Below are 25,295 nucleotides of genomic sequence, written 5' to 3' on the forward strand. Positions count from 1 at the left end.
GACTGAAATCACTTCAAAACAGCTCCTAAGCACAGCTCTCACCCCAGGGAGGGAGAAATGCCAGAAATCACCTCGAAATCACAGTGGATTCTCAGGGGAATTCAGCTGCTCTGCTGATAAGCAGCCATACACATCTCTGAGCTGGAGAGCTGGATCATTAAAGAGAAATGTTTAGAGAAATTAAATCCTTTTTTGCTGCTTCTTATGCTAATAGGGAAAAGCAAGCTGATTTGCAGGAGGACAACATTTAGCAAAACCAAATTCATCAACCTCCCCATCTGTTCCCATTCTTGTGCTGATTTTGTCAAAAATCAGCTTTCCTTCAACCAGCACCCACGTCACTTGGAGCCAATTCTGATTTGTAAATAAACCACGTCTGCAAAGCCAGCCAGGCAGAAAAAAAAATCCAGGGGAAAGGCCTGATAAATAGAAATTCATGTTGGGATTGAAGGGATTGAGGAGATGGCCAAGAGACTGAAGGGACAGAGAATGATTAAACAGCCCAGCTGGGAAAATAACCCAGAGGGCAGTGGAGGGTTAATGATAGCAGAAATGGGAAATCTCCAAAACAGGATCCTGCATCTCTGCCTCAGCTGCTGCTGTTGCTCCTGGATGGAGCAGGATCTGTGTGCAGGGACCAGCAAGCTCCTCCTGCAGCTTGGGGGTGTGGAAAGATCTCCCAAAAATGTCACAAAATTACAGCAAAGTTTGTTCTGGGAATGAGCACTAAACTGGTTTGTGACATTGTTCTGCCTATTCCCAGTTACTGGAGCCAACAGATAATCAATGCAGTTAATTTATGCCACAGACACTATGGAGACAGTCTTATCTCAAAACTCAGCAATGAGGGATTTCACAGTCATAGAAATTTTGGGATTGGAAGGGACCTTAAGGAGCATCCAGTCTCACCCCTGCCATGGCAGGGACACCTTCCACTGCCCCAGGCTGCTCCAACCCTGTCCAGCCTGGCCTTGGACACTGCCAGGGATCCAGGGGCAGCCACAGCTGCTCTGGGCACCTGTGCCAGGGCATCCCCCCACCCTCACAGCCAGGAATTCCTTCCCAGTATCCAACCTACATCCAACCTTTTCAATCTTGAAGTCATTCTCCCTTGTCCTGTCCCTCCATCCCTTGTCCCCAGTCCCTCTCCAGCTCTCTTGGGGTCCCTTTAAGCACTGGAATGCTTTTAAGGTCTCCCTGGATCCTGAACACCAAACTGAAGTACCAACCCTGCCCTCCCATCTTCTCCTCCCAGGGCAGGAATATTCCATGAGCTCCCACATTCCATTTCTTTGGCAACCAGGCCAGTGCAGGCATTTCCAGCAGTTCCAGCTCCAAGGTGGGCACATCCCCACGGGTCACACCTGTCCCCTGGCACAGGCCAGGTGGCACCAGGTTGTTGTGCCCCCTCAGGACATCCAGCAGAGCCCAGCCCTGCTGGGGATCCTGCCAGGACACGCACACCAGGCGTGGGCACTTCATGGCCAATGGAGGGGAAAACATCCCAGAGTTTTGTGTTCATTCACAGGGCAGAAAATGCAGAGATCTGCAGCACAGGCAGAGCCCCAGGGCAGGATTGGGCTCTGCTCACCACCTGCCCATTCCACAGCCTTTCCTCCCTTCCCAGCACTGCACAGCCACAGAATTCCAGCGAGGAGCACACACAGAGCAGCCAAAACTCCTCCTGCCCTGGAATTCTCCCATCTCCTGCCCCACAGAGCAGCTCCAGCAGCCTCCTGCCTTCCCACACCCCCTTCTCTGCTGGCTCCCTCTTCCTGATCCAGCACAATTCCCAGTGGGGAAAGTCAGGAGCAGGACTGAGCTGGGCAAGGGAGATCCCAACAGGTTTTGAGGATACACAGGCCATGGAGGAGAGCTCTGGACAGCTTCTATGGAACTGGGGAATTGCTGAAAAACTGGAATTGGAAAAGCCCTCTAAGACCATCAAGTCCAACCATTCCCTCAGCACAACCAAAGCCACCACTGACTCATGTCCCCAAGTGCCACATCCACAGAGCTTTTAAATCTCTCCAGGGATGGAGATTCCACCACCTTCCTGGGCAGTTCCAATGCTTGACCATCCTTTCCATGAAGAAACTCTTCCTGATGTCCAACCTGAACCTCCCCTGGCATCACCTGGGGCTGTTTCCTCTCATCCTGTCCCTGTTCAGAGCCTGAATCCCACCTGGCTGCCCCCTCCTCTCAGGGCATTGTGGAGAGCTGTGAAGTCTCTGCTCAGCCTCCCATTGCTCATTCCCAGGCCTGGAAATCCAAGTGATGATCTCAATCTCCACAAAACAAATCCATCTGTGGAAAGCTCAGTGCAGGAGTTGGAGATTTCCCTGTGCTGCTGTTACCTCAGCCAAACCCCATCCTGCTGCCAGGTGCCTTCCCACTGCACTTCCTCATTTCCTGATGTCCTTTCATTCAGAAAGCTCTCACCAACCCATCAAAACTGCTTTTCCCACTTGTTTGGTCCATGCCACGGTGAGCATCCACGGGGTCAGGTGACACAGCTGTAAATATTTACATTTCCTGCTTTTCCCACCCTCTTTGAAGCCGTGAATTGGCTTCAGGTGTCTCTGTAGAAGTGAAAAATCCTTCAGGAAGTGCAGCAATCCAAACAATCTTTCTGTAGCATCTCCACGTTGCCACCACGTGGTCGGATGGTTCCTTTCTCTTCCTTTTCTTCTGGCCTCACCTCTTCCACAACTCCACGGAGTTAAATTGGAGCAGCCCTTTAGGAAATGCGCTCCAAAACTCCTTTTTAAAAAAAAAATAAAAATCTATTTAAGCAGCGTGAGGAGCATTAATTATTCGTCCTAATTACCCTGAACTCCTAATTATGCTAAACAAAAGCAAAGAGTGATGTCCCGGAGCTGCTCCCGAGGCAGAGGAGGGAGAGTCCCACCTGCACCATCCCCACCCTGCCCTGGGGCCGGATCCAGCCCAAATCTCACCGGGCTCCACCCGGCTGCTCCCTTGGCTGGGAGCGCAGGAGACACGCGAGGCATTTCCAGCAGGAAATATTGCAAAAATTCTGATTGTGAAGGTTTCTGCGAGCCTCTCCTCCCAGCGAGGGCTCACTACACCACCCCATGGTGGTTGGAGTTTCAGTCCTGGATGCAGAATTCCAGCCGAGCATCCCAACAAACAATTTTGTCCCCGGGGCCAGCAGGTCCTGGCAGGGTTTGTTGTTGTTTCTCCTGTTTAAGAAAACAGGAGGAAAACTCCAGGGAAAGCTCAGATCCCAGGCAGAGGGGGATTGGCGCTGGGAATGGGATGGATGGGAAAGGGATAAATGGGGATTGGGATGGATGGGAAAGGGATAAATGGGGAATGGGATGGATCAGGAAAGGGTTAAATGGGGAATGGGATGGATGGGAAAGGGATAAATGGGGAAAGGGATGGATGGGAAAGGGATAAATGGGGAATGGGATGGATGGGAAAGGGATAAATGGGGAATGGGATGGATGAGAAAGGAAAGGAATAAGGAAAGGAATCTGTATAAAGACCACACTTCAAATACTTCCCAAATATTTGACAAGGGGATGGGAAAAAGAAGAGGGAGAAATGGCTACTTATCCTTGGAGAACCATTTATCCCAAACCCAGTAATCTTTACTCCAAACACACCTTTTCCTTGATGCTTGATACATCCACCAAGGAATTTAAAGGAAAATTCAGAGAGAATTTTCCTGAGGAACCAGTAGTTACATAAAAGGGGAAAAAGTGCATTGAGGTCCAGGCTTAGCAAAACAGAAAGACTCTGGAAGGAAAAGCACAGCTGAGAAAAATATTATCTTTAATAGTGACCTTGCATTGATGGTTTCTCATTTTGCACTTTAAAAACTCCTTGATAGAGATATAATTTAATTTAGAAAAAAAAACCTTTTAGAGACACCCAGATTTCACTGGTGCTTTTTCCCCCTCTGATGTTCACAGGGATTTCAGAACCTGCTCTCACTTCAAGGACTCACATCAGCCACATCCACTTCAATTCCTCCTGGTTTTTGGGAACCCACGTGGGGCAGGCAGAATTCCAAGCACCTAAAAATTGTCCTTTCAGATCTGCTTCACAGTGAAAGGGAATTTCTGTAAGCAAAGCTAAATGGAAGTGAAATTTGTGGCTGGGAAGTTTCAAGGAGGGAAAAATGAGGGAAAAGGGCAGGTTCAGGCAGAATCTCTTCTAAAAGTCAGGATTAATCAAGGTGGGGAGTTTGGGAGGAAAAGAAAAGCAGGTCCAAGGGTGAGGAATCAGCCATGGAATAAACCCAGGGAAGGGCCAAAGGTGATGTTGTCCAGCTCAAACCAAGAAATCCAAGAACAAGACACCTGCAGGAGACACAATTCCCCCTTCTTCAAGCACAGAAACCTTAAAATTGAGATTGTATCAGGTGTTTCTAAACCAAACTGATGGAATTTCCCCATCAACCATTATCACAACTGAAACCACTGATTTCCAAGCCAACCTTTGGCAACCTGGCAAACACCAGCAAGCAGCCAGCAATTCCCAGACTGTTTTTTTTCCATCAGGCCATTCCCAACCATTTTAATATCTATAAATATTTCTGTTTGACTTTTCCCTTGGATTTTTTTTTTTTCCTTCTGTTATGATTTCCTGCTGGATGTAACACTGAGTGGAAGAGTGAGGTTTGTATGAGCCCCCCCTGAGTTCCTGTGGGATTCTCAATTCCTTACTCCTGTCAGGGAGGAGCTGAGAGAATTATTGCACTTTTCCAGAATATTCCAGATGCTGAGCAGCCATTCCCAAGGGCAGGGATGGAGGGGAAGGGAAGGAACAGGCAGTGCTCCAAGCATTCCTTGCCTGGATTTGTTTTCTCCACAAAGCTTCTTTCACAAATGGGAATTATCTTCCCACTCCAGGATTAATCCCACAGTTGATCCCTTCAGCTGCTGGGGGTGGATGCAGGGTGGGAGGGCCCATCTGCACCTCCCACACCTTTTAGGCCACCAAAAAAATTAATTTTAAACAGCATTTGTCAGCCCTAGTCTACATTTTTTGCTACACAAAACCATTTTATTACCATTTCTGGCTAAGCCTGGCATGAGTGAAAGCTCCTTCCCAAGCCAGTCTTGAGTAAAAATCACTCAGTGCAGCTTTACCTTGATTTATTATTCAAACCTGACTTTTCAAAAATATATTTTTTTAGCTTCAGGGTTATCATTTTTATCCATGGAAGCAGCTGTTTCATCACTCACAGCAAGAAAAAAAAAAGACACAAACACAGGAATCCAAAACTGGTGAGGTTTTAGTTGGTTTTGTTTTTTTTTTTTACTTGAAGACTCTCTGAAAAACAAAATTATTGTTACAGGTCATGAATTCTTTCAGGAGTGAAACAGGCCTGGTCCAGGTGATATGGAAAGGGAAGTTTGGTTTTTACAAAACTGATATTCAAGCAACATCAGAAAACACAAAGGACAGGATGTTAACACTCAGGTTACATTGCTCAGCCCCAGTAAACATCTTTGGAATAGAGATTTTTTTTTTTTTTTAGCACAAAAAGAAATCAAGGAATTTAAATATTCACAGGACAAAACCATAATATTATGCAAAATGTGAAGGGTGAGATTAGCAGAGATCAACAAACACAGGATTGGGTTTGGATTGTGGATAATCCAAGCAGGAGTTACACACAGGGCAGGGAGAGGCAGCAGGCAGAGGAAAAAAAATGAAATTAATGCTGGAAGTTCTTGTCCAAGCAGCAGCCCACAAGTCCAGCACAACAAAGGAAAAGTTGGGTTAATTTAATTTTTTTAAATTTAATTTTTTTTAAATTAAATATTAGCCCAAATCAGCAGGGTGTCCCCTCTATATTGCATCAAGTTTGGCTGGGATATTGAAAAATTAGAAAAGTTACATTTCAATATATCCCTAGTGGAGGGTGCAGAGTTCAGCTTTTAAAATAATTCAGGACTTTTTCCTACCAGCTGCAACATTTATCTTCTCAAATCTCCTTCAAACTGAAAAACTGCCACTGGTCAAAGACAGTGCTACTGCTTCTCCTCAGTATTTATTAATTTATTGCTTTATTTCTGAGTGCCAAAGGCTAAAAGATGGAAATTTATAGAGGATTTAAGGCAATTCCACAAAATCAACACTTTAAAGGTAATTCTAGCCTTCATCCCAATACCAGGAGATGTTTTATCTTCAAAAAAGGACAGGGACACTCAGATTTTAGCCAAAAAGAGCCTTTTAAACATCAGTTTATCTTTCTAACACACAGCACTGAAGTCAAGTCATTCCAGAGCACCAATGTAGAGAAAAGAAAAAAAAAAAAAGAGGAAGAAGTCAGATGAACAATTACAAAAAAAAAAAACCTCAAAAACTGAATTACTGCAAATAAAAATTAAACACTAAAAAAACTAAATAACTACAAATAAAAGCTAAAACCCCATAAAGCTAAACAAACAATCAAAATATCAGAAACAGGCTTGTAAAAAAAAAAAAAAAATCTAAATGTATTCAGTATTAGGCTTATCCTTCCAAAAATTTTGGAATTTAATTAAAATTTAATTTAATTAAAAGAATATGGAAAACTCTTGACAACACTGGTCCAATGGGCATGTGGATTCTTTTTATTACTATACAGACCATACAGACAAAAGGAAACTACTTTAAAAAAAAAGAAAAAATTCAGGTTTAATGTTCCAAAAAAAAAAAAAAATTCTGTAAAAGAAATAAAGAGTTATTTTAACTTCAGGGCAGGATTTGAGTAAGAAATGATGGATTAAAAACAAGCAGAGTCCTGCTAGCATCCAGGAGGAGGAATGGAGAGGATTTGCACAGAGAACCCTGTGTGTAAACTCTTCCCACATGGAGTCACAGACACAGACAAGACTTCAAAGTGCTGCTTGTCACTTGTTCCTAGAGAAAAAAAAATACTTTGCCAAGAAGCTCAGAGAGTTTTCTACAGCTTTTTTCTGGGAGAAATTGCTGCAAGCAGCAGGTTTCTGGTCACAGCCAGAGGATCCCACTGCAGAGTGCTTGTGCTATGTTCCAGCTCTTTGTAAGAAAAAAGAAAAAAAAAAAAAAAAAAGGTTTAGGGGGGTTTGTAGCACTCATTGTCATAGCAAAAAGCAGGTTTTGTCATGTAAAAAGCCTAAACTAAAGGAATTGTAGTTCCATAACTAAAGGAACTTTTTCCCTCAGCATTTCTTCAGGGCACAGCTGGAGATTTATACTGCAGAACAGTATAAGGGCAGGGAAGCCTTTGGGGAGGTTTCACCAAGCACCAGGTGAGTGCATTTCCCTTGCTAATGCTCCCTAATGCAAGAATGACTCTGGTCCAAAGAATCCCTAGGGAACAAAGCATTCCAGAAGCCACAGCAACCATCCCTTGGCACTTCTCTGCACACACACAAGAGAAGTTCCAGCCATTTGCAACAGCATGATTTCCTTTGGAATACCTCGGATCCTTCGGATGCCTTTTTTTTTTAATTATTATTTTTTAAATTAAATTATGATTTCCTCCGAATTCAAGAAATGCAGCAATGTTATCAAGCCAGGAGTCATTCTTCTCTTGAAGCTGAAGGATTTGAGATGGATGTCCCCTAATCCTGGTGGAAGTGCAGCTAGGATTTCTCCAGAGGAGCAGCACTGGGCACGGGGCGCTGCCGGACACCACTGGGGGATGAGTCTCTCCTGCTCCCCTCCTTCCTCTCTGTTTCATCATCTGAGCTGTCTCCCTCCTCTGCTTCTTGCTCTTCATACCTGGTTTGCAGCAGATGAGTTGATTCTGAACCTAATTTCCCTGAAAGAGAAAGGAAAAATTCACAAATCAATAGCACTCCCAAGTAAAATCCACTTTTTTTTAACATCACGGGCAAGCACAGACACACTGAGAAATCCACTCCATTTTCTCTCCCTACTCAAGTGGAATTTCATGTCTTGCAGGCTCTCAAAAACTTTTCTATCCCTAAAACTAGTTTTAAGAATACCCCAGCTTTACCAAAGAGAAAATCCCAACCCACTATAAACCCTAAGGGTGAGACATCAACCCCAAATGCAAAATTCTACACTCCATGTCACATCCTGCAGGCTCCAGGATTTCATATTTTCTATAAATGAGATTTACCAAGCATTGGAAGTTTGCTGTGAGCTTACTTGGCTGAGGCTGGAGCTGTGGTGGTCTGTGCCTTTTGGAGGGACAGATGCAGTCTGCCAGGAACACCATCATCTGCAAAAAAGAAACTCAAGCTGAAACTCCCAAACATTCTGCACACTGGAATTTTTTAGGCTGGAAAATACTTTTAAGATCAGTTGGATCCCACCCATGGATTATGGGGGTTCCCCATCTCTGTGTTCCAGCTCAGGATACCCCAAAATTCCACCCCAAAACTGAGGTGGAGGCAGCAGGAGTGTAACAAAGTCACAGCCAGCCCCAAGCACTTCACTCACCAGTCCCAGGACCATTCCCAGGAACAGAGTTGCCAATCCAAAAACAGCATAGGAGCCCCAGACTGGTATTCCAAGGTTTTCTGTTAAATAGCCATGGCCATGCTGGAATAAAAGACAAGAGAATCATCTCAGCAAGAGCTGAATTTCATAGTGAGGATAAAATGAAGTAGAGATGTAAGCAGATACCCTGATCCACATGGACAGCTTGAACAAGGCTGACATGCTGCTCATCCTGAAACAAAGCACAGAAGAGGAACTGAGAACACTTTAAAAACAGCTCAAACCTGTGTGAAACAATCTCAGCTTGTTCAGTTATAAATTCCCAAATTTCTTTAACATGGATCTGCTGACATGTGAATTTCAAGTTGTTTTTCTGTTCTATCTGGACCAATGGTCAGTGAGAAGCCAGATGGAACTCCAGTCAAGATATTAAGAAAGAAGCATCAGGAGGTTTTATTAAAACAAAAAATTTAAGCTTTTAAAAGAAAATCAGGTTGTAAGAGCTGAGACATCTTCAGACACTTAAGTTTGGTGTCTGAATACAGAAAATAATAGAGAACTTGTTAATGGTAAGTTAAATATCCAGCTTCACACACTCCTTGGTGTGGGATAATACTTTGTAAGAGAATCACCCTCAAAGCCAGGAATCCCTTCCACACATCAAACCTAAATTTCCCTTCTGCCAGTTTGAACTCATTCCCCTTTTCCCTGTCAGTTCCTGATGGAGAATCCCTCTGTGATTTCCTTCCAGATAATGGAAGAAATTTCCTAGAATTTAACTGGGCAGAACCATCTCAGTGCAAACAAACAACCCCAGGAGTCAGCAAGGGACCTACAAGAGTTTAGGAAACAAAGCAGTCACCACAACCTCTTCAATTCTTAAGGGAAACTTTGGGGACATCTCTGCTGTGGTGACAATGCTCAGGTCACCTCTGCTATGGTGACAACCCTCCCACAGCTGAGGAAGAATTAGGACACCCTCCTGCCCCCACAGAGCTGGGAACAGGGAGCAGGACACACCTCAGGACATCTGATAATAAATTCTTACCAAAAACAACCCCAAACTTACAGGAAAGAGGAAGGACCAAACCAGGAGGACACTGGCTCAATGGATTTCCATTCTTCATCACTGATGAAATTAATGAAGGCAGCTTTGGTCCTTGCTCCCTGGTACCTCCTGAACTCTCCATCTTTGCAGCTGTGAAAAAAAGAACAACAACAAAACCCTTTATTTTATATGATCCAAGCACCAAGTGCAGCATTTGTTTCCATCCAACAGATCCCCTCCCATCACCTTGTCCAGTTTTACACATTCACTTTTTCAGTGTTAATTTTTTTTTAGTTGACATTGCCCCTAAAAAAATATTTCCCAAACACCTGGACTAACTCCAAGTTATTTCCAGAACACTGGCTCAACAAATACCTTGGCTAGCTTTAGGCTGTGATTCCATAAAATAAAATAAAAAAATAAAAAGATAATGATCTTCCTAAAGCCCTTGCCACACACCTGCACTGAAGATCAACCTACAGAAAAACGATTGCAAAACAGAAACACCCATGAAAAGGCAGAATAAATAAGGCCTGAAGGGAAAGGAAATCTGGCAGCACAAGGTCAGAGCAGGTGAGACAGTGGCTGTGTCAGTGAAAAGCAGCTCCTGTTCTTAAAGAGCATAATAAATCTCATTGATTTGTCCCAAAAAAAAGAGGGAAAATATGCCCATTCTCACCCCCCAAAAAAATCCTGCTGTGTTGTGTACTTACTGATAGATGGTAGGGAGGGCTGTGATGATAAATCGTCCACTTAACCCTGTAAGAAAAGTTATTTTGAGAGTATTTTGAGTATTTTTATGGATAAAAAAGAGGCAAGAAATGTTGTAACACCCCAAAATACAACAGCAGGATTAAGTATAATCTTTTAATGCAATCCAACACGACCTTGTGCATGTCAAAGCAGCATAAAAAAACCACCAAAAAAAAGGTCCCTGGACAAAGAGCATAAAGAGCAAGGAAATTTATCCATGGGGAAAATGAGATATCCAAGGATAATTTTGCTTTAGCTGTTTAGAGGGAGACACTCTCCTTTGCACACATGATCTGCAGCCTCCAGAAAGCCTGAAGAAAATAATCCAAGTGAGGCAAGCTTCAAAAGTAAAGCAATTCTGGAAAAAGAGATCAGCACAGGTTCACAAACCCCACACAGACAGGAGAGTTTCAGGAGAGGGAGAGCAGATTGTCTGCACTCATTTCTACCAACAACAGGGACTGGAATGGCAAGGATTGTTTTTTTTTGTTTTAAAAATGTGGCAAAAATCACATTGAGATCATGCTCTGGGGAAAACGTCTATTATAGTATATCCATTTTATTTATTTTATCTGCTGTCTGACAGTCTCCTCGCTGTGAGCAGAGCTGGAGTTTGTGTGAAACCTGCACAGGGTGCCCAGAGAAGCACCTGGAGCCGTCAAGTGTTGGGACAGTGGAAGGTGTGGTAATGAGCTGGAATAAAATTATCTTTAAGGTCCCTCCCAACCCAAATATTCTGGGATTCTATGAAGCAAGATCAGGGCGTTTAGTCACGCAGAATTTGGTAGAGGTGAGCAACGTTTTTATTACTCTTATGAGTTTGACAGCCACGAGCACATACCGGAGATGAGCAGCCCCAAGTCCCCACAGGGCTCGGGATCCCTCCCGGCCCCTCTCACCCGGCTGCTCCGTGACATCCACTTTGGCCACGTTCACCCCCAGGTCTTCTCCCCACTCGGCGAACTTCTCCCACTCGGGCTGCAGGTTCTCGCAGGCGGGACACCACGGCGCGTAGCTGTGGGAGCAGCACAGCGCTGTCACCCCCCCTACACACACACACCCCAAACACACACCGCACCCCCAGCGCGCCGCTCCCCACTCACAACTCCACCATCCACTCGTCCTGCAGCAGCTCCCTCCACATGCCGTCCGACAGCACCTTCACGGGGCTCGGCCTGCCGCGGGCGGCGGCCGCCAGCGCCAGGCACAGCAGGGCGCAGAGCGGAGCCCTCAGCGCGGCCCGGCGCTGCGCCGCCATCTTGGGCCCCCCCCCCCCTTCCGCCTTCCCGCCGCGTCATGGCCGCGCCGCCCTGAGGGGAGCGGGACGGCAGCGCTGGGATGGGAGAGCAGTGAAATAAATCCCCGCTCGTTACACCCTCCCGGGATAATTGTCAATGTATTTGTGTTAATCATAGAAGTTTTGGGGTTTGTATGAACCGGAATGCTTAAAATAAGGAAGGAACGTGGACTTAGATAAGGGGAAATATATGATTAAACCCACTCGGTTTAAATCCCCCCCGTTATGAATTTTGTGTATACCAGTTTGTAAAAGAAAACAAAAAAGGGTTTTCCATAGCCTGAAAGGTTTTTTTGCAGAATCAGATTCCTGCCTTTGTGTAATCAATCACAAACTCTCTGTTAACGCTCAGACTTCCCACTTTTCCTGATTTTTACCTACCAAGACCAGATGGTTCCATGACCAATTGTCCCAAGAGCTGTCCCACGGAAGTTTGGAATTTTCTTTAACCACCACTGCTTACTTTGCAGTATTACAACAAAATAATAACAATTATTGATTACTACAAGGAAAACCATCCTATAAAAAGATTGGTTTATTTTATATAGACAGAGCAAGCGGTGCTGGGGGAACGTGAGGAGTGACCGCCCATTCCACACTTCCACTGAATTTGGCTTGCAGTTCCCTTTTTATAGTATTTTATAGTATTTTCCTTGTAGTAATCAATAATTGTTATTGTTTTGTTGTCGTAATTCTGCAAGGTGGTGGTTAAAGAAACTTCCAAACTTCCGTGGGACAGCTCTTGGGACAATTGGTCATGGAACCATCTGGTCTTGGTAGGTAAAAAACAGGAAAAGTGGGAAGTCTGATCTTTAGCAGAGAGTTTGTGATTGATTACACAAAGGCAAGAATCTGATTCTGGGAAAAAAAAAAAAAGTTTCAGACTATGGAAAACACCCTTTTTTTCTTTTACAAACTGGTATACAATATTCAATATACAAAATTCATAACAGGGGGATTTAAACAGAGTGGGTTTAATCATATATTTCCCTTTATCTAGGTTCACATTCTTTCCTTATTTTAAGCATTCCGGTTCATACAAACTCCAAAACTTCTGTGCTTAACACAAATCATTATCAATTATCACAATATCCACCCTAAACCTTCTTTGGCTTAACTGGAGGCCATTCCCTCTCCTCCTGTCCCTGTTCCTGGAGCAGATCCCAAATCCCCCCAGTGTCCCCTCCTGGCAGGGAATTGTGCTTAATTCTCAAGCACAAGTCATGGAGAAAGTCAATGTTAATAAGAGATAAATCCCACATCAACTCACTCCTGACTCTCAGCACCTGCAGCATTTCCAGGGCAGGAACCTCTTTTTCTATATGCACATATTTTCTTTAACACAATTTTTTTCCCCAGCTGCTGTGATAATATCACCTTCCCTTTCCTGCCTGGAAAGGGAATAATAAGATAAAAAATAATTTCTTTGCCTGCCCCTTTGCCATAATTTCATATCCCACAGTTCAGAGCCTTGGCAGCCATTGAGCTGTGCAGAGAAAAGAGAATAAATCAGCATTTGGGTTGGTTTTTTTAAATTTTATCTTATTTTGGCAACTTTTCTATAGTACAACGTGTATGTTCCTGTCTGTAGGAGAACAGGCATTATTAAGGACTTGTTATTCATTGATTCAGCACTCAGGAATAAATCACTGCTTGCAGCACTCTGCTGACTGCTGTTTCAGGCATAATTGAATTTTTGAAATTTGTTATTGATAATCCATGAATATTCTGTTCTGCATCAGCAATCAGGTGAAATGCAAAGAGCTGTCTCTGGGTAACAACTGCACTCAATGATCCTGAAGGTCTTTTCCAACCTAAACACTTCTGTGATTACCCCTGATAATTTGAGATATGTTGAGGAATAAGTGCATAAAAACGTGTTGTGTAACCATCTGTAAATAAATTTACCACTGTGAATTTTTTTTTTTTTTTTTTTCAAAGGCACACTGAGCTCCCTATGGGAACAGCTTGAAAGACCCTGAAAATTATGACTTCATACCTCCCCTGCTTGGTTCCAGGAATTATTTTAAGTGTGATGACTGCTCTAAATTACTTTTATCTCTGTTGTTAATATTACATTGACATTATCTTGTTTCTTTGTAAAGTTTTCAGAACAAGAAATCCTTAACCTTATCTGTGAAGCATCTTCCTCCAGCCTGTTCCCCTCAGCCCTCCCAAGCTGACAGGAGAAATATCTGCCTCATCTTTCAAGGTTCATGGCAGGATAAAGAGAGTTAATAACCAAGTGACCTTAAGAAAGAAACACATTTTTCATTCTTTTTTTTTTTTTCCCCATGTTCTTTTTCAGTGCTGCCACACAGAGGCAGAGTTGAGGCTGCTTCTAAAGGGAAAGAGTGAAGGAGGAAAATCCTTTTTTGGTTAGAAATTACCTGGATTTCCTGCTGAGGACACCCCATCACCTTTCAAGGTTTTTTTTTCTTATCCAAAAACTCGTGGTTTAGGTTGTTTTCCTGAGGTAAAGGAGATTTTCTGGTCAGTTTAAACCTTCCCATCAACACATAACCACAAATCGATTGTGGTTACAAAAATACCATCACCAAAGAATCTTTAAATTTCATGAAAAGAATTGTGAGCAGCAGTGATGCACAGGGAGAAGCACAAACCCAGATAAATTGTTTGACAGAGAGAAAATTATAAAAATCTTAAACTGGTCTAGTGGAAGGTGTCCCTGCCCATAGCAGGGGGTGGGAATAAGGTGGGATTTGAGGTGTTTCCAACCCAAACCATTCTGGGATGTTTTCTCCTGTCCACAGAGCTGTTGGCTTTAAATACAGGATGGAGGATGATGAAATAAGAGAGGCTTGTGTCACCAAAAAATCATCTTTTCTTGGTGATGTCTGTGCCTCATCAAATCAGATGCTGCAGGTAGGAGTGGAAATGGAAAGACTCAGCTCCCTTTGGGCTTTGCTTTCTTCTGAGCTGAAAATAAAAATACTCAAACACTCAAATGCCTCAATGTTGTCCCCAAAGCTAAAACCACAGAGATGAACAAATTCTACAGATTCACTAAATGCTCAAAACCACTTTAAAAAATTGCACACAAATCAACTCACTGGGTTTCTTCTTTTTTTTTTGCAGAATGTTGATTCATTTATATTTTAAATTGGAACAAATTAAAGCAGATCTATTTTCCCTTATTTTATATTTTTTTTCTCTATTTTTAAAGCACCTTGACATGTCCTGAGGATGAGCTGAGCACTAAACCAGCTGAACAAGCTGCAGGATCCCAGCACTTGCCCACCTGGGGCTGACCTTTGGAAGGATCACTTGAAGAGAGCAGAAACTTGATGATTCCAAGCTCTGCAGTGCCTGGATCAGGTACAGCATCAGAGTCCTGACCTCATTTACAGCTCCTGCATTTCTGAAATGCCAAGAGATGATGCAGAGAGCTTTCCTGAGTGTGATCATGTGAGGCAGGAGACATGAAATCATCCTCCTGAAGCCCAAGGTGAAACCAGGCTGGCCCAAAAAGTCCCAGCCAGGCCTGGAGCTGCATTTTGTGGTGCTGCAGGAAGAAAAAAACTGATCCTGGCTCATTTTTTTCTAGGTGGTTTTGCTAAGGTGAAGGGGATTTTGTGGTCACACCAACACACAACCACAATTTGAGCAAGGTTGGGGTTGCAAAAATAGCAAATGTCTGTGAATTTCATGAGTTGTCCAGTTAGAGTGAGCTGTTTTCTGGCTTCATCCTTTTGGGGATGTTGCCATCTAGAATTCCACTCAGAGCAGTTTTCTGGGCATCAGCATTAAAAAAATCAAAGTCAAGATGAAATTATTTCTCTGTGGCTCAGGATTTCATTCCAGGAGCTCTATCCATACATGAATGCTTTTTTCCTCTACAGAAAAATCCTCCATTTCACAGGAAATAATTCATCCTGGACTGAAACCCCCAGAGATGTCAGTGATTTCTCAGGAGCCACACTGAGCTTGGGTCTGGGAAGGATTAACAGAATTCTCTCCTCCTGCTTGGAAAAAAAAAACCCTGTAAAGCACATTCCCATCCAACAGGCTCATTCCTTCTGCTGCACAGCACCTGAGCTGCCTCAGCCAAGGGCCCACAGTGTTCAAGGGTTCAGGTTTTTTGGGAGCAGAGAGTTCCTCAGCTCTGCCTTTACACAATCAGTTTGCTGCTTCCCACTTTGAAAAACCACTTGGAAGGTCTCAGAATTGTTCTCACAGTCCTCTCTGAGCTAAGAAACCCCAGTAACTGCTAATTATTCAGTAATTAATTGTCCTTCTGGGGTTGTAATTGTGAGTGTGGCCTCTCTCCATCACTGTGTGCAGCAGTTTCCTCAATGCCCAAACAAATTCTCTCTTTCCCATTTGATCAGATTACAAAATTGCTTTAAACTCTGTGGAGATGATTAGGAAAAGTGTGGTTCTGCACAGGAGTTACCATGGGAACTAAAGTAGGGAGAGATCTTTGTAAACCAGAAGTCAAGCAGATTGTGTTTCAGACAATTAATATTGTCTCATTCATTAGCTTTAACTCTTCTGTGCTCTGTTCCAAAGTAGCTCATATCTCTTTTTCCATATCAAATGCTGTGTCAAAGAAATTCTGCTCCCCTGAGGATTCATCCCTCCTTCTCCTGCAAGGCCACCTTGCAGCCCTGCTTAATTTCATCTTCCCCTTCTGCTTTGCTTTTGGGGCTGGGGACATCTCTGGGGACATGCAGGTGGGATTTGTTTCATCTTAGTTTCATCTTCCCCTTCTGCTTTGCTTTTTGGGGGCTGGGGACATCTCTGGGGGCATGCAGGTGGGATTTGTTTCATCTTAGTTTCATCTTCCCCTTCTGCTTTGCTTTTTGGGGCTGGGGACATCTCTGGGGGCATGCAGGTAGGGTTTGGTTTGGGATTTGGGGACAATTTCAAGGCTCCCATGCTGTCCCTGTGGCCAGGACTGGTGGCTGAGCTGAGCAGCTCTCATGCTTCTGCTGCATGAACCCCTCTGCTCTCTTTCCTGACACCTTGGACTCCTCAAATTTTTTATTCTAATCCCAAATTTGGCACTTTAGGGAGGAGCAGCTGGGAGCTGACCCAGTGCCAGTAGCTCTTCCTCTGCTCTCCTCTCTTTCCAAACCCTCTTTTTCCAGCTCTCAGCCCCCATCCCATCTCCTGACTTCTCTCCTGCCATCCTCTGGCTCTCCCCTCTCATGTATCACACTTAAAATCATCAGCAAATTAATGTCCTTATTTTCCTTCAGACCTCTGCCTGACTCTGAACAGGAGGAATTCCCCTCCCAAGGGAGTTCAATATTCATGTGTTTAAAAATCAAACTCCTCCTCAGCCCCCTCCCCTGGGTGCTGCTGACCTCCTTCCCTGTGCTGGATACAGAATTACTCATTTTCCCAGGGGCTGACCCATCACTTTGTTGTTTCAGCTCTTCACAAACAATATTTCTGTCCCACCAGAGTCAAAAGCTGAGTTCAGCATTAAAACTCCTTCATTTTCTAGCTGCTGTTCAGATCACAGGGCCTTAATCCCACTTTTTCCAGTATCCCACCTGCAGCCACAGTTCATCCCCTTGGAAAAGGCAAGAGCCAAACCACCAAATTTCCAGTTTCTAATCAAAATCCAGGAAGAGTGAGACAACCTCAGAGAAACCTGGGGGAGAATTAGCATTGCATGAGGCAAACCTCCTCCTTTCCCCTGCTCCATTCTCCAAGTGAATTTGGCAGAAACCTTCCAGAATATTTGTTCTGAGGCAGCCTGGAATAATCAGTGGGTGAGATTTCAGCTCAGGGAGATGAGATGAGAAGAGAATGGAAGCAGAGGCTTGCAGTGGGAAAAGTTGTGCAGCCAGAAATTGAGGATTTTCAGATTTTACTGCAAAATAGGAACAAACCAGAAGAGTGCAGAGTGAAAAATGTGTTAAGGACCCTCTCACACACCCACCTGCAGAGCCAGATCAAAATGACCACCTCCTGCCCTCCAAATCCTGCTGTGTCCAGATGTAAATCCCTTCTGACCTGCTGGTTTTCCAGTCTGAGAGCTGCTCTTGCTCCTGGGAGCCAGCAGATGTTGTGCTGACTGAAACCCATTTTTGCTGTGTTTTAGTGACAAGAAGCCTGTTGCCCTGAGGCCAGCACAGGAATCTGCCTGAGGGTGGCCAAAGACATGGAGGAGGAAATGGATTTCAAAATATTCCCTTGTAAAATGTCACTTTTGCAGGAGCAAGGTCTGGGAAGGTATTTTTGTGCTGATTTAGGAGCTCCAGCAGACCATACAAGCACAGGCCTTGTTCAGACAAGACCAAAAATAGGCCATATTGAACTCCACAGCCCATAAAAACATTCCAGTTAGGTCCAGTTTCTATCCTTTAAAATCCCCAAGGCAGGAGGGATGTCTGCATGCATAGGATTTCCCTGTCACCATGGAAAAGGAAGCCTGAGGAGCTGGGAAAAGAACCAGAAAATTCTTATTGTGGCCAGTGGTCCATGTGGAAGCATCCCTGCAGACCAGTCCCAGCCTTGTGCAGGCAGAAAAAAAATCAAATTTGTGTGTTCACTGCAGTCCCTGAAGCTGGAGGGATTTTTCTGGGAAGCTGTGAAGGAAGTGATGCTGCTTTTGAAGCCAAAAAAAAATTGTTTCAGATGACTTAATCTGCAGCAAGACTTTATTGTCTCAGATAATGCTGATGAGAGGTGGGTCATGACCTTCTGGAAGATTCTGTTGGATTATTAGATCAGATTAAATTAGATTATCTTCCTGGATATTGAGGTCACAAGGGGAGAGAGGGATAGGCTGGTTTTCCACATATCCCCAAATGTTCTTCATGGGGAATCACCTCACTCCTCCTTTTCTTTACATGCCTGTTCAATTTACTTCTGTCAGGGAATTGATGCCAACCTCTTTCTAGCCATGTCCTCAGTGCTGGGATCAAACCCACAGTGCCAGGCAGTGCCACAAAAAAAAAAAAAAAAAACCAAAAAAAACCTGGAAGCATTTGTGCCCTCAGAAAGAGCCAGGATGGCTGCTGGCAGAAAGCCTCATTTTAAAAAGGGATTTTAAATCAAATTGGTGGTTTGTTGGGTTTTTTTTTCTTTAAACAAGACAGCTCAAATGGAGATCTCAGCTTCAAAGAATCAAACAGAGCAGCACAGAAACAGCTCCAGAGCATCTGAGGAGGCAGAGAATGACACTCCTGACCCTGGTGAGGCCAGCAAGGCACACAGAGCTTCCAAAGCTGTCAGCTTTGAGCACAAGGGAACATTTCTCCTGTGCCTCTTCTGTTTTCCAGCAAAAAGAGAAGCACAGTGGTAGCATGGCAAGAGAACAAAACTGTTCTTCCAGGAGGAACCAACATATCCAGCCAAATATCCCCTCATTGACACTGGTGGGCTCTGAGTCAGGCTCACCAGAGGATGAACAGCACAGAATTTTCCATGGAAAATTCTCCCCTGATTGATATTCACTCTCTTGGCTGGGATTAGGATGGCAGGAACTTGCTTGGAACCCCAAAAAAACATCCAAACTCCCTGAGATTGGAAGAATTGAGATCTCACTGTGGCCTTTATTATTTACATTTGTTTTTTCCTGGCCACGTGGTTTTGGTTTTTTACAGTGGGTGTGAATTTGCCACACTTGTTCTACCAGACAGCTTGTAAAGGTTTGCTAAAAACTTCTATTTTTATAGCTAATATTTCCTTTGACTCTGTGGGGATTGCAGTCCCAGGCCCCAGGGAGCTGCAAGGCACCAGCAGTGATAAGGATGGATGTGCTGGCTCATTCACAGGGGGCTGGTTTTGTCACACTGTCCCTTCCTCTGCTGCTGTCCCTCAGGGGTTACCTGCAGAGAGCAACTGGCTGTGCTTCATGTCCTCTTGCAAATTTAAATGGAAACCTATTTTCACTAGCAAAATATGGATTTTTTTTCATCCCTTTGCAGTAAAAACACAGTCCCTTTAATCTGCTTTCAGGGCATAATTGAGTCAGTGACTCTGTAATGAGAGCTCTGTCCCCTGTTCCTCAGAGGGGGTTCTCTCTGGCACATTTATCCACATTCCTGCTGGGAAGAGCCCTGAAGGAGCTGCCCACGCTGGGACTGCTGTGTGGGCTTATGCAAAATGTTCCTGCACCCACCATCCCTACCTGCCTCTGCCTTGAAATGCCATTGACAAACCAGCCCAGAATCCAGAAATCTCTGCCAGGAGTCTGCTCCAGCCTGGACCTGCTGATCTGGAGGTGGCAACCCCAAATCTGCTGCAGAGTTTGAAAAGTGATGGGGGGTCTGTTGGCATTCAAAGGAAGAGCATGGGGGATATCTGGTTGTGTGAAATCATAAAGTCATTGGTTTGAGTTGGAAAGGATCTTAAAGCTCACACTGTCCTATGACAAGGGACACCTTCCACTATCCCAGGCTGCTCCAAGCCCTGTCCAACCTGTCCTGGGACATTCCCAGGGATCCAGGGGCAGCCACAGCTGCTCTGCTGCAATGCCTCAGCACCCTCACAATAAAGAAATTCTTCCTTAAATCTAGATTGAACCAATCCTCTTGTACCATAAAACCATCACAAATTCTGTCCCTCAACACCCTCACATCCAGGAATTTCTTCCCACTATCCCACCCATCCCTGCCCTCTGGCAGTGTCCCATTCCCTGTGTCCTGTCCCTCCATCCCTTGTCCCCAGTCCCTCTCCAGCTCTCCTGGAGCCCCTTCAGGCTCCCTGGAGCCTTTTCTTCTCCAGGTGAACACTCCCAGCTCTCCCAGCCTGGCACAGGAGTTCCAGCCCTCCATGAATTCCCCTGGGCTCACTCCAACAGATCCTTGTCCCCCTGTGCTGAGGAGCCCAGAGCTGGGCTCAATATTCCAGCATAGTGAGCTCAGGGCTCCTGCCCCACAGGAGCAGAAGATGCAAATGATGGGAGAGAGTCTGAAGGTCAAACATCAAACCCAGGAAAACCCAGAGGTTTCTATCAAACATCTAAATTGGAAGCTGGAGCCAGGAGGAATTTTGATAGAATGGATCCATAGAGGAGCAGCTTTTCCTAGCACTCAGGCTTGCCTCTCATTTCCATTTATTTCTGCTTTTCCTCACATCAGCAACAACCCCATGTGCTTTGGAATCGAACTGAACCTCCAGACAAGCAAACAAACAGGCAATAAAACCCTCCCCAGGAGAAAGGGGCTCATTTTCTGAGTACATAACACAAGGCAGCAATGGCAGGGAGAGGAACTGGCTCTGCCATGCAGCTGAACTCTGCTCTTTAGCAAACTCCATCCCTCCCTTCCCTGCCAGTGCCTGAGCAGTCCCAGGAATGCAGCACCTCCTGCACAGACGTGTCTCATGCTGTCTCTCCTCCTGTCTGCTGGCTGCAGGGAGACAAGTCAGCTCTCATCACTCCCAAGTCTTATTCATCCAGTGTTTGGGAGGTTGCAGCAGCAATTTCGTGCAGATCAGTAACTCCTGAACATTTTAAAAGTGTTGGTTTCACTGTGGTTATAATAGAATTAGAGAATCATAAAATCATGGAGTGGTTGGAGTTGGAAAGGACCTTAAAAAGCATCTGCCATGGGCAGGGACAGCTTCCACTGCACCAAATTGCTCCAAACCCCATCCAGCCTGGCCTTAAACAGGTATCAGATGGCAGGGGGATGGTTTTAAGGTGGGAAATGGTGGATTTAGGTTGGATATAGGAAAGAAATACTTCCCTGTGAGTGTGGAGAGGCCCTGGCACAGGGTGCTCAGAGAAGTTGGGGCTGCCCCTTTGCTGGAAGGTCAGACTGGACTTTGGGCAGCCTGGGATGGTGGAAGGTGTCCCTGCCCATGGCAGGGGGTGAAATGAGATGATCTTAAAGGTCCCTTCCAAACCAAAGCATTCCATGATTCCATAATTCTATAACCTCAGAACCCTTCCAGAGCCTAAATGGAGCTGGAGAGGGACTTGGGACAGGGGTCTGGAGTGCCAGGATGAGGGGGAATGGCTTCCCACTGCCAGAGTTCAGGGTTAGCTGGGCTAAAGCTGGAGATTTCCAGAATTAGAAGGGGAGAGGAGACAGCTGGGACACAACTGTGGGAGCAGCACAGGTCACAGGAGAGCTGAGAGCACAGCCCAAGGTGTGACATCCTGCTTTGTCACCTTGTCACCCCCCCATTCCCAGGCACAGGGTGTGGTGCCCTGATCCCATTGTCACCTTGTCACCCCCCATTCCCAGGCACAGGGTGTGGTGCCCTGATCCCATTGTCACCTTGTCACCCCCTCATTCCCAGGCACTGGGGCTGGTACCCTGATCCCATTGTCACCTTGTCACCCCCCATTCCCAGGCACAGGGACTGGTGCTCTGATCCCATTATCACCTTGTCACCCCCCCATTCCCAGGCACAGGGTGTAGTGCCCTGATCCCATTGTCATCTTGTCACCCCCCCCATTCCCAGGCACTGGGGCTGCTGCCCTGATCCCATTGTCACCTTGTCACCCCCCCATTCCCAGGCACAGGGAGTGGTGCCCTGATCCCATTGTCACCTTGTCACCCCCCATTCCCAGGCACTGGGGCTGCTGCCCTGATTCCATTGTCACCTTGTCACCCCCCCCATTCCCAGGTACAGGGGCTGCTGCCCTGATCCCATTGTCACCGTGTCACCCCCCATTCCCAGGCACAGGGTGTGATACCCTGATCCCATTGTCACCTTGTCACCCCCCCCATTCCCAGACACTGGGGCTGGTACCCTGATCCCATTGTCCCTTTGTCACCCCCCCATTCCCAGGCACAGGGTGTGATACCCTGATCCCATTGTCACTTTGTCACCCCCCCATTCCCAGGCACAGGGTGTGATACCCTGATCCCATTGTCCCTTTGTCACCCCCTCCATTCCCAGGCACAGGGAGTGGTGCCCTGATCCCATTGTCACCTTGTCACCCCCCATTCCCAGGCACAGGGGCTGCTGCCCTGATCCCAATGTCCCACACAGGCTCCCTGCAGAGAAAATCCCTCCTAATGAAACGCTTCCCTCAGTAATTGGATTCCCACTGCAAACGAAGTCATTATGCTGATTGTCCTTGTGCTTGTGCAGATGAGACAAGTGGCAGTGAGTGGCAGCTGTGGCTCGTGGAAAGTCGAGTCAGGAGAGGAACAGCAGTGGGTGTGAGGTTCAGGAGGCTCCAAATGTTCTGCTTCTGCTCCCAACAGGGGGTGGAGGAGAGGCTCTAAAGGGGACAGGGGACTTGCAGGAGTGACAGCATTCCCAGGCACTGGCTGAGTGACTTCCCAGGCAGAGCTGCTCAGGGAAGGGCTGGCTGTGTGCAGTGCTGGGAATGCAGAATCCAGCCCACAGAATGGTGGGAGAAGGAGCAGGGGAAGGATGAGTACCAAAAGTGTGTGTCAGCAGCAGAGGTGAGCTCTGTGCTTCTTGATTTTGGAGAGCTTGGCTGAGCTGCTGCCAAAAATCTGCTCCTGACTGGTGGAAAAGAGGTGAAGGCAATTTTAGGACACTCTTGGAACAACCAAGACAACAACAATTCCAGCTGGGGCTTCAGCAGGGATTTGTCATCGTGGTTTGATCAACAGCACATCTCTGCCTGTGCCACCTCCTCCCCCTTTTGTTTTTCAGGTTCTTTACTCACATAGGGAAATGTCAGGCTTTAAAAAAAACTCACTGAACAAAATCCAAAGCCCAAGTGAAAAGGAAAATACAGCTGCAATCTTTCTGGTTGGTTGTGGCTAAAATCCTTCCAGCAGTGCCAGTAAGCCACACAAAGTGCCCTTGGAAATGAAGGTGCCTGATTGGATTTGGGATTGGTGAAGAAAAATACATTGCACAAGAGGAAATGGCCTTGAGTTGCACCAGAGGAGGTTTTATGTTGGATATTAGGGGAAATTTCTTCATGGGAAGGGTTGTCCAGCCCAGGGTGGTGGTGGAGTCCCCACCCCTGGAGGGATTTTAAAGCTGTGTGGATGTGGCACTTGGGCCATGGTTTAGTGGTGGCCTTGGCAGTGCTGGAATAACAGCTGGATGGTCTCAGACCATTTTTGCAGCCCAGAGCTGATCCCAGTCCAGCAGGCACAGGGAGCTCAGTGCTGGTTCCCATCCCAGCTCTGGCATCACTCTCCCTCTCCCCTTGTGCCCCCATGGCCAGAGGGCAGCAGGAAGAGCAGAAACCTGCTCAGGGCTGGCTGGCAGCTGGCAGGAGCTTCCCAAATCCAGAGCACACTGATAATTTATTCTGTGTCCAACCCAGTGCTGTGAAGGACCGTGTCCCTCTGGAGCTGGGGCAGAGCCAGGCTCACTCTGTGGAAGCAGCACCAGTGGGAAGCAGGGCCAGCTCTGGAAAAGTGTGGCCTGGGAGGTTTTAGTGCTTTAGATGGGATATGGGGCTGTGCAAACCCAGTTTTGGCAATGAGCAGGAGCAACCTGGAGATGCTGATTCCTTACTCTGGTGCTGCCTGTGGGTGGCCTGGCAATGTGGAGCAAACTGGGGAAATCCCCTCCAAAGACCTCTGGGAAAGCCAAAAGTTGAGGAGGGAGGGCATGGAAGGGAGAATTCTGGAGACTGTCTCAAAAGATAAATCACACACAGCTGAGAAAACACACAGGTGCTGGGAGCACACCCAGAGAATAAATCAAAAATATTGTCCTGCAGTGACAGAGGGAAGGAGCACCTCTGCTGTGAGGAAAGGTTGGGAGAATTGGGATTGTTCAGCCTGGAAAAGAGATGACCTAAGAGTGACCTAATCATTGTCTTCAGGTACCTGAGGGGAGCCTACAAGGAGAATGGAGAGAGACTTGTGACAAGGGATGGAGGGACAGGACACGGGGAATGGCTTCACTGCCAGAGAGCAGGGATGGGTGGGAGATTGGGAATTGGGAATTCCTGGCTGTGAGGGTGGGCACAGGTGCCCAGAGCAGCTGTGGCTGCCCCTGGATCCCTGGCAGTGCCCAAGGCCAGGCTGGATGTGGCTTGGAACAACCTGGGACAGTGGGAGGTGTCCCTGCCATGGCAGGGGGTGGAATAAGACTTTAAGGTGTCTCTGACCCCAAACCACTCTGGAATTCTGTGATGTTAAGCACATCTGGAGACATGAACCACGTGGACCAGCGTGGCCATTCCTCTGATCTTATCCAAATGCGGCTTAGTTGAGATCTACCTGAAAATTCTGGGGAAAAGAGAAAGTTTAATATCCACATTACCCAACAATGCAGAGGCAATGCAACCACACTGTGCTGTTCCCAAGGGGGAGAGGTGAGTGCTGGAGACCTTTTGGATCTAATAGAAACAGTGTATAATGATACCTGATGGCAAGGAGCTCGAGTCAGAGAAAAAATCTGGCTGGAAATGAGATTCACATTTTTAAGGGAAGGCAATGAATCACTGGAGCAGCTGGCCCAGGGATGGGATAATTATTCCAGCTCATGGAGCCCTGCAGCCACACCTGGATCTCAGAGGGAGAGTCTGTGTGGAACCACCAGCCACGTTCAGCCACATCAAAACTGCAGCCCTGAAATCTGGGATGTGTGTTTTCCATGGAAAACAATCCATAGGATCACAGGTTTGGTTTGGAAAGGATCTCAAAGCTCATCCCATCCCTCCCCTCCATGGCAGGGACACCTCCCACTGTCCCAGGCTGCTCCAAGCCCAATGTCCAGCCTGGCCTTGGGCACTGCCAGGGATCCAGGGGCAGCCACAGCTTCTCTGAGCCAGGGCATCACCACCCTCAGAGCCAGGAATTCCCAATTCCCACTATCCCACCCATCCCTGCCCTCTGGCAGTGTCCCATTCCCTGTGTCCTGTCCCTCCATCCCTTGTCCCCAGTCCCT

General features: G+C 46.2%; 1 protein-coding gene and 1 long non-coding RNA gene across 2 annotated transcripts; one reads left to right on the forward strand and one right to left on the reverse strand.

The window, feature by feature from the left end:
- Positions 1-5,795: 5,795 nt before the first annotated feature.
- Positions 5,796-11,544, reverse strand: TMX1 (thioredoxin related transmembrane protein 1). The gene is made up of 8 exons (XM_079307874.1): positions 11,326-11,544; positions 11,122-11,237; positions 10,183-10,228; positions 9,491-9,619; positions 8,608-8,653; positions 8,422-8,523; positions 8,128-8,200; positions 5,796-7,774 (listed from the first exon to the last, which is right to left on the reverse strand). Exons 1-8 carry the CDS (start codon positions 11,478-11,480, stop codon positions 7,596-7,598), a joined length of 846 nt encoding a protein of 281 aa, XP_079164000.1. The 5' UTR covers positions 11,481-11,544; the 3' UTR covers positions 5,796-7,595.
- Positions 11,545-13,833: 2,289 nt separating this feature from the next.
- LOC306803794 lies at positions 13,834-22,604 on the forward strand. The gene is made up of 3 exons (XR_013774703.1): positions 13,834-13,995; positions 14,707-14,858; positions 22,554-22,604. It is a non-coding gene; the product is annotated as an uncharacterized lncRNA (long non-coding RNA).
- Positions 22,605-25,295: the final 2,691 nt, after the last annotated feature.

Source organism: Erithacus rubecula (genome assembly GCF_903797595.1).
Source record: "Erithacus rubecula genome assembly, chromosome: 6".
Taxonomy (NCBI): domain Eukaryota; kingdom Metazoa; phylum Chordata; class Aves; order Passeriformes; family Muscicapidae; genus Erithacus; species Erithacus rubecula.

Bases quoted from the DNA above. Each gene is read 5' to 3' on its own strand.
- TMX1 (XM_079307874.1), bottom strand. From the start codon at position 11,480: ATGGCGGCGCAGCGCCGGGCCGCGCTGAGGGCTCCGCTCTGCGCCCTG. The intron at 10,229-11,121 runs GTGAGAGGGGCC...CTTTTCTTACAG, and splicing joins GGATGTCACGGAGCAGCCGG to GGTTAAGTGGACGATTTATC. The intron at 7,775-8,127 runs GTAAGCTCACAG...TTTCTCTTTCAG, and splicing joins ACAGCTCCAGCCTCAGCCAA to GGAAATTAGGTTCAGAATCA.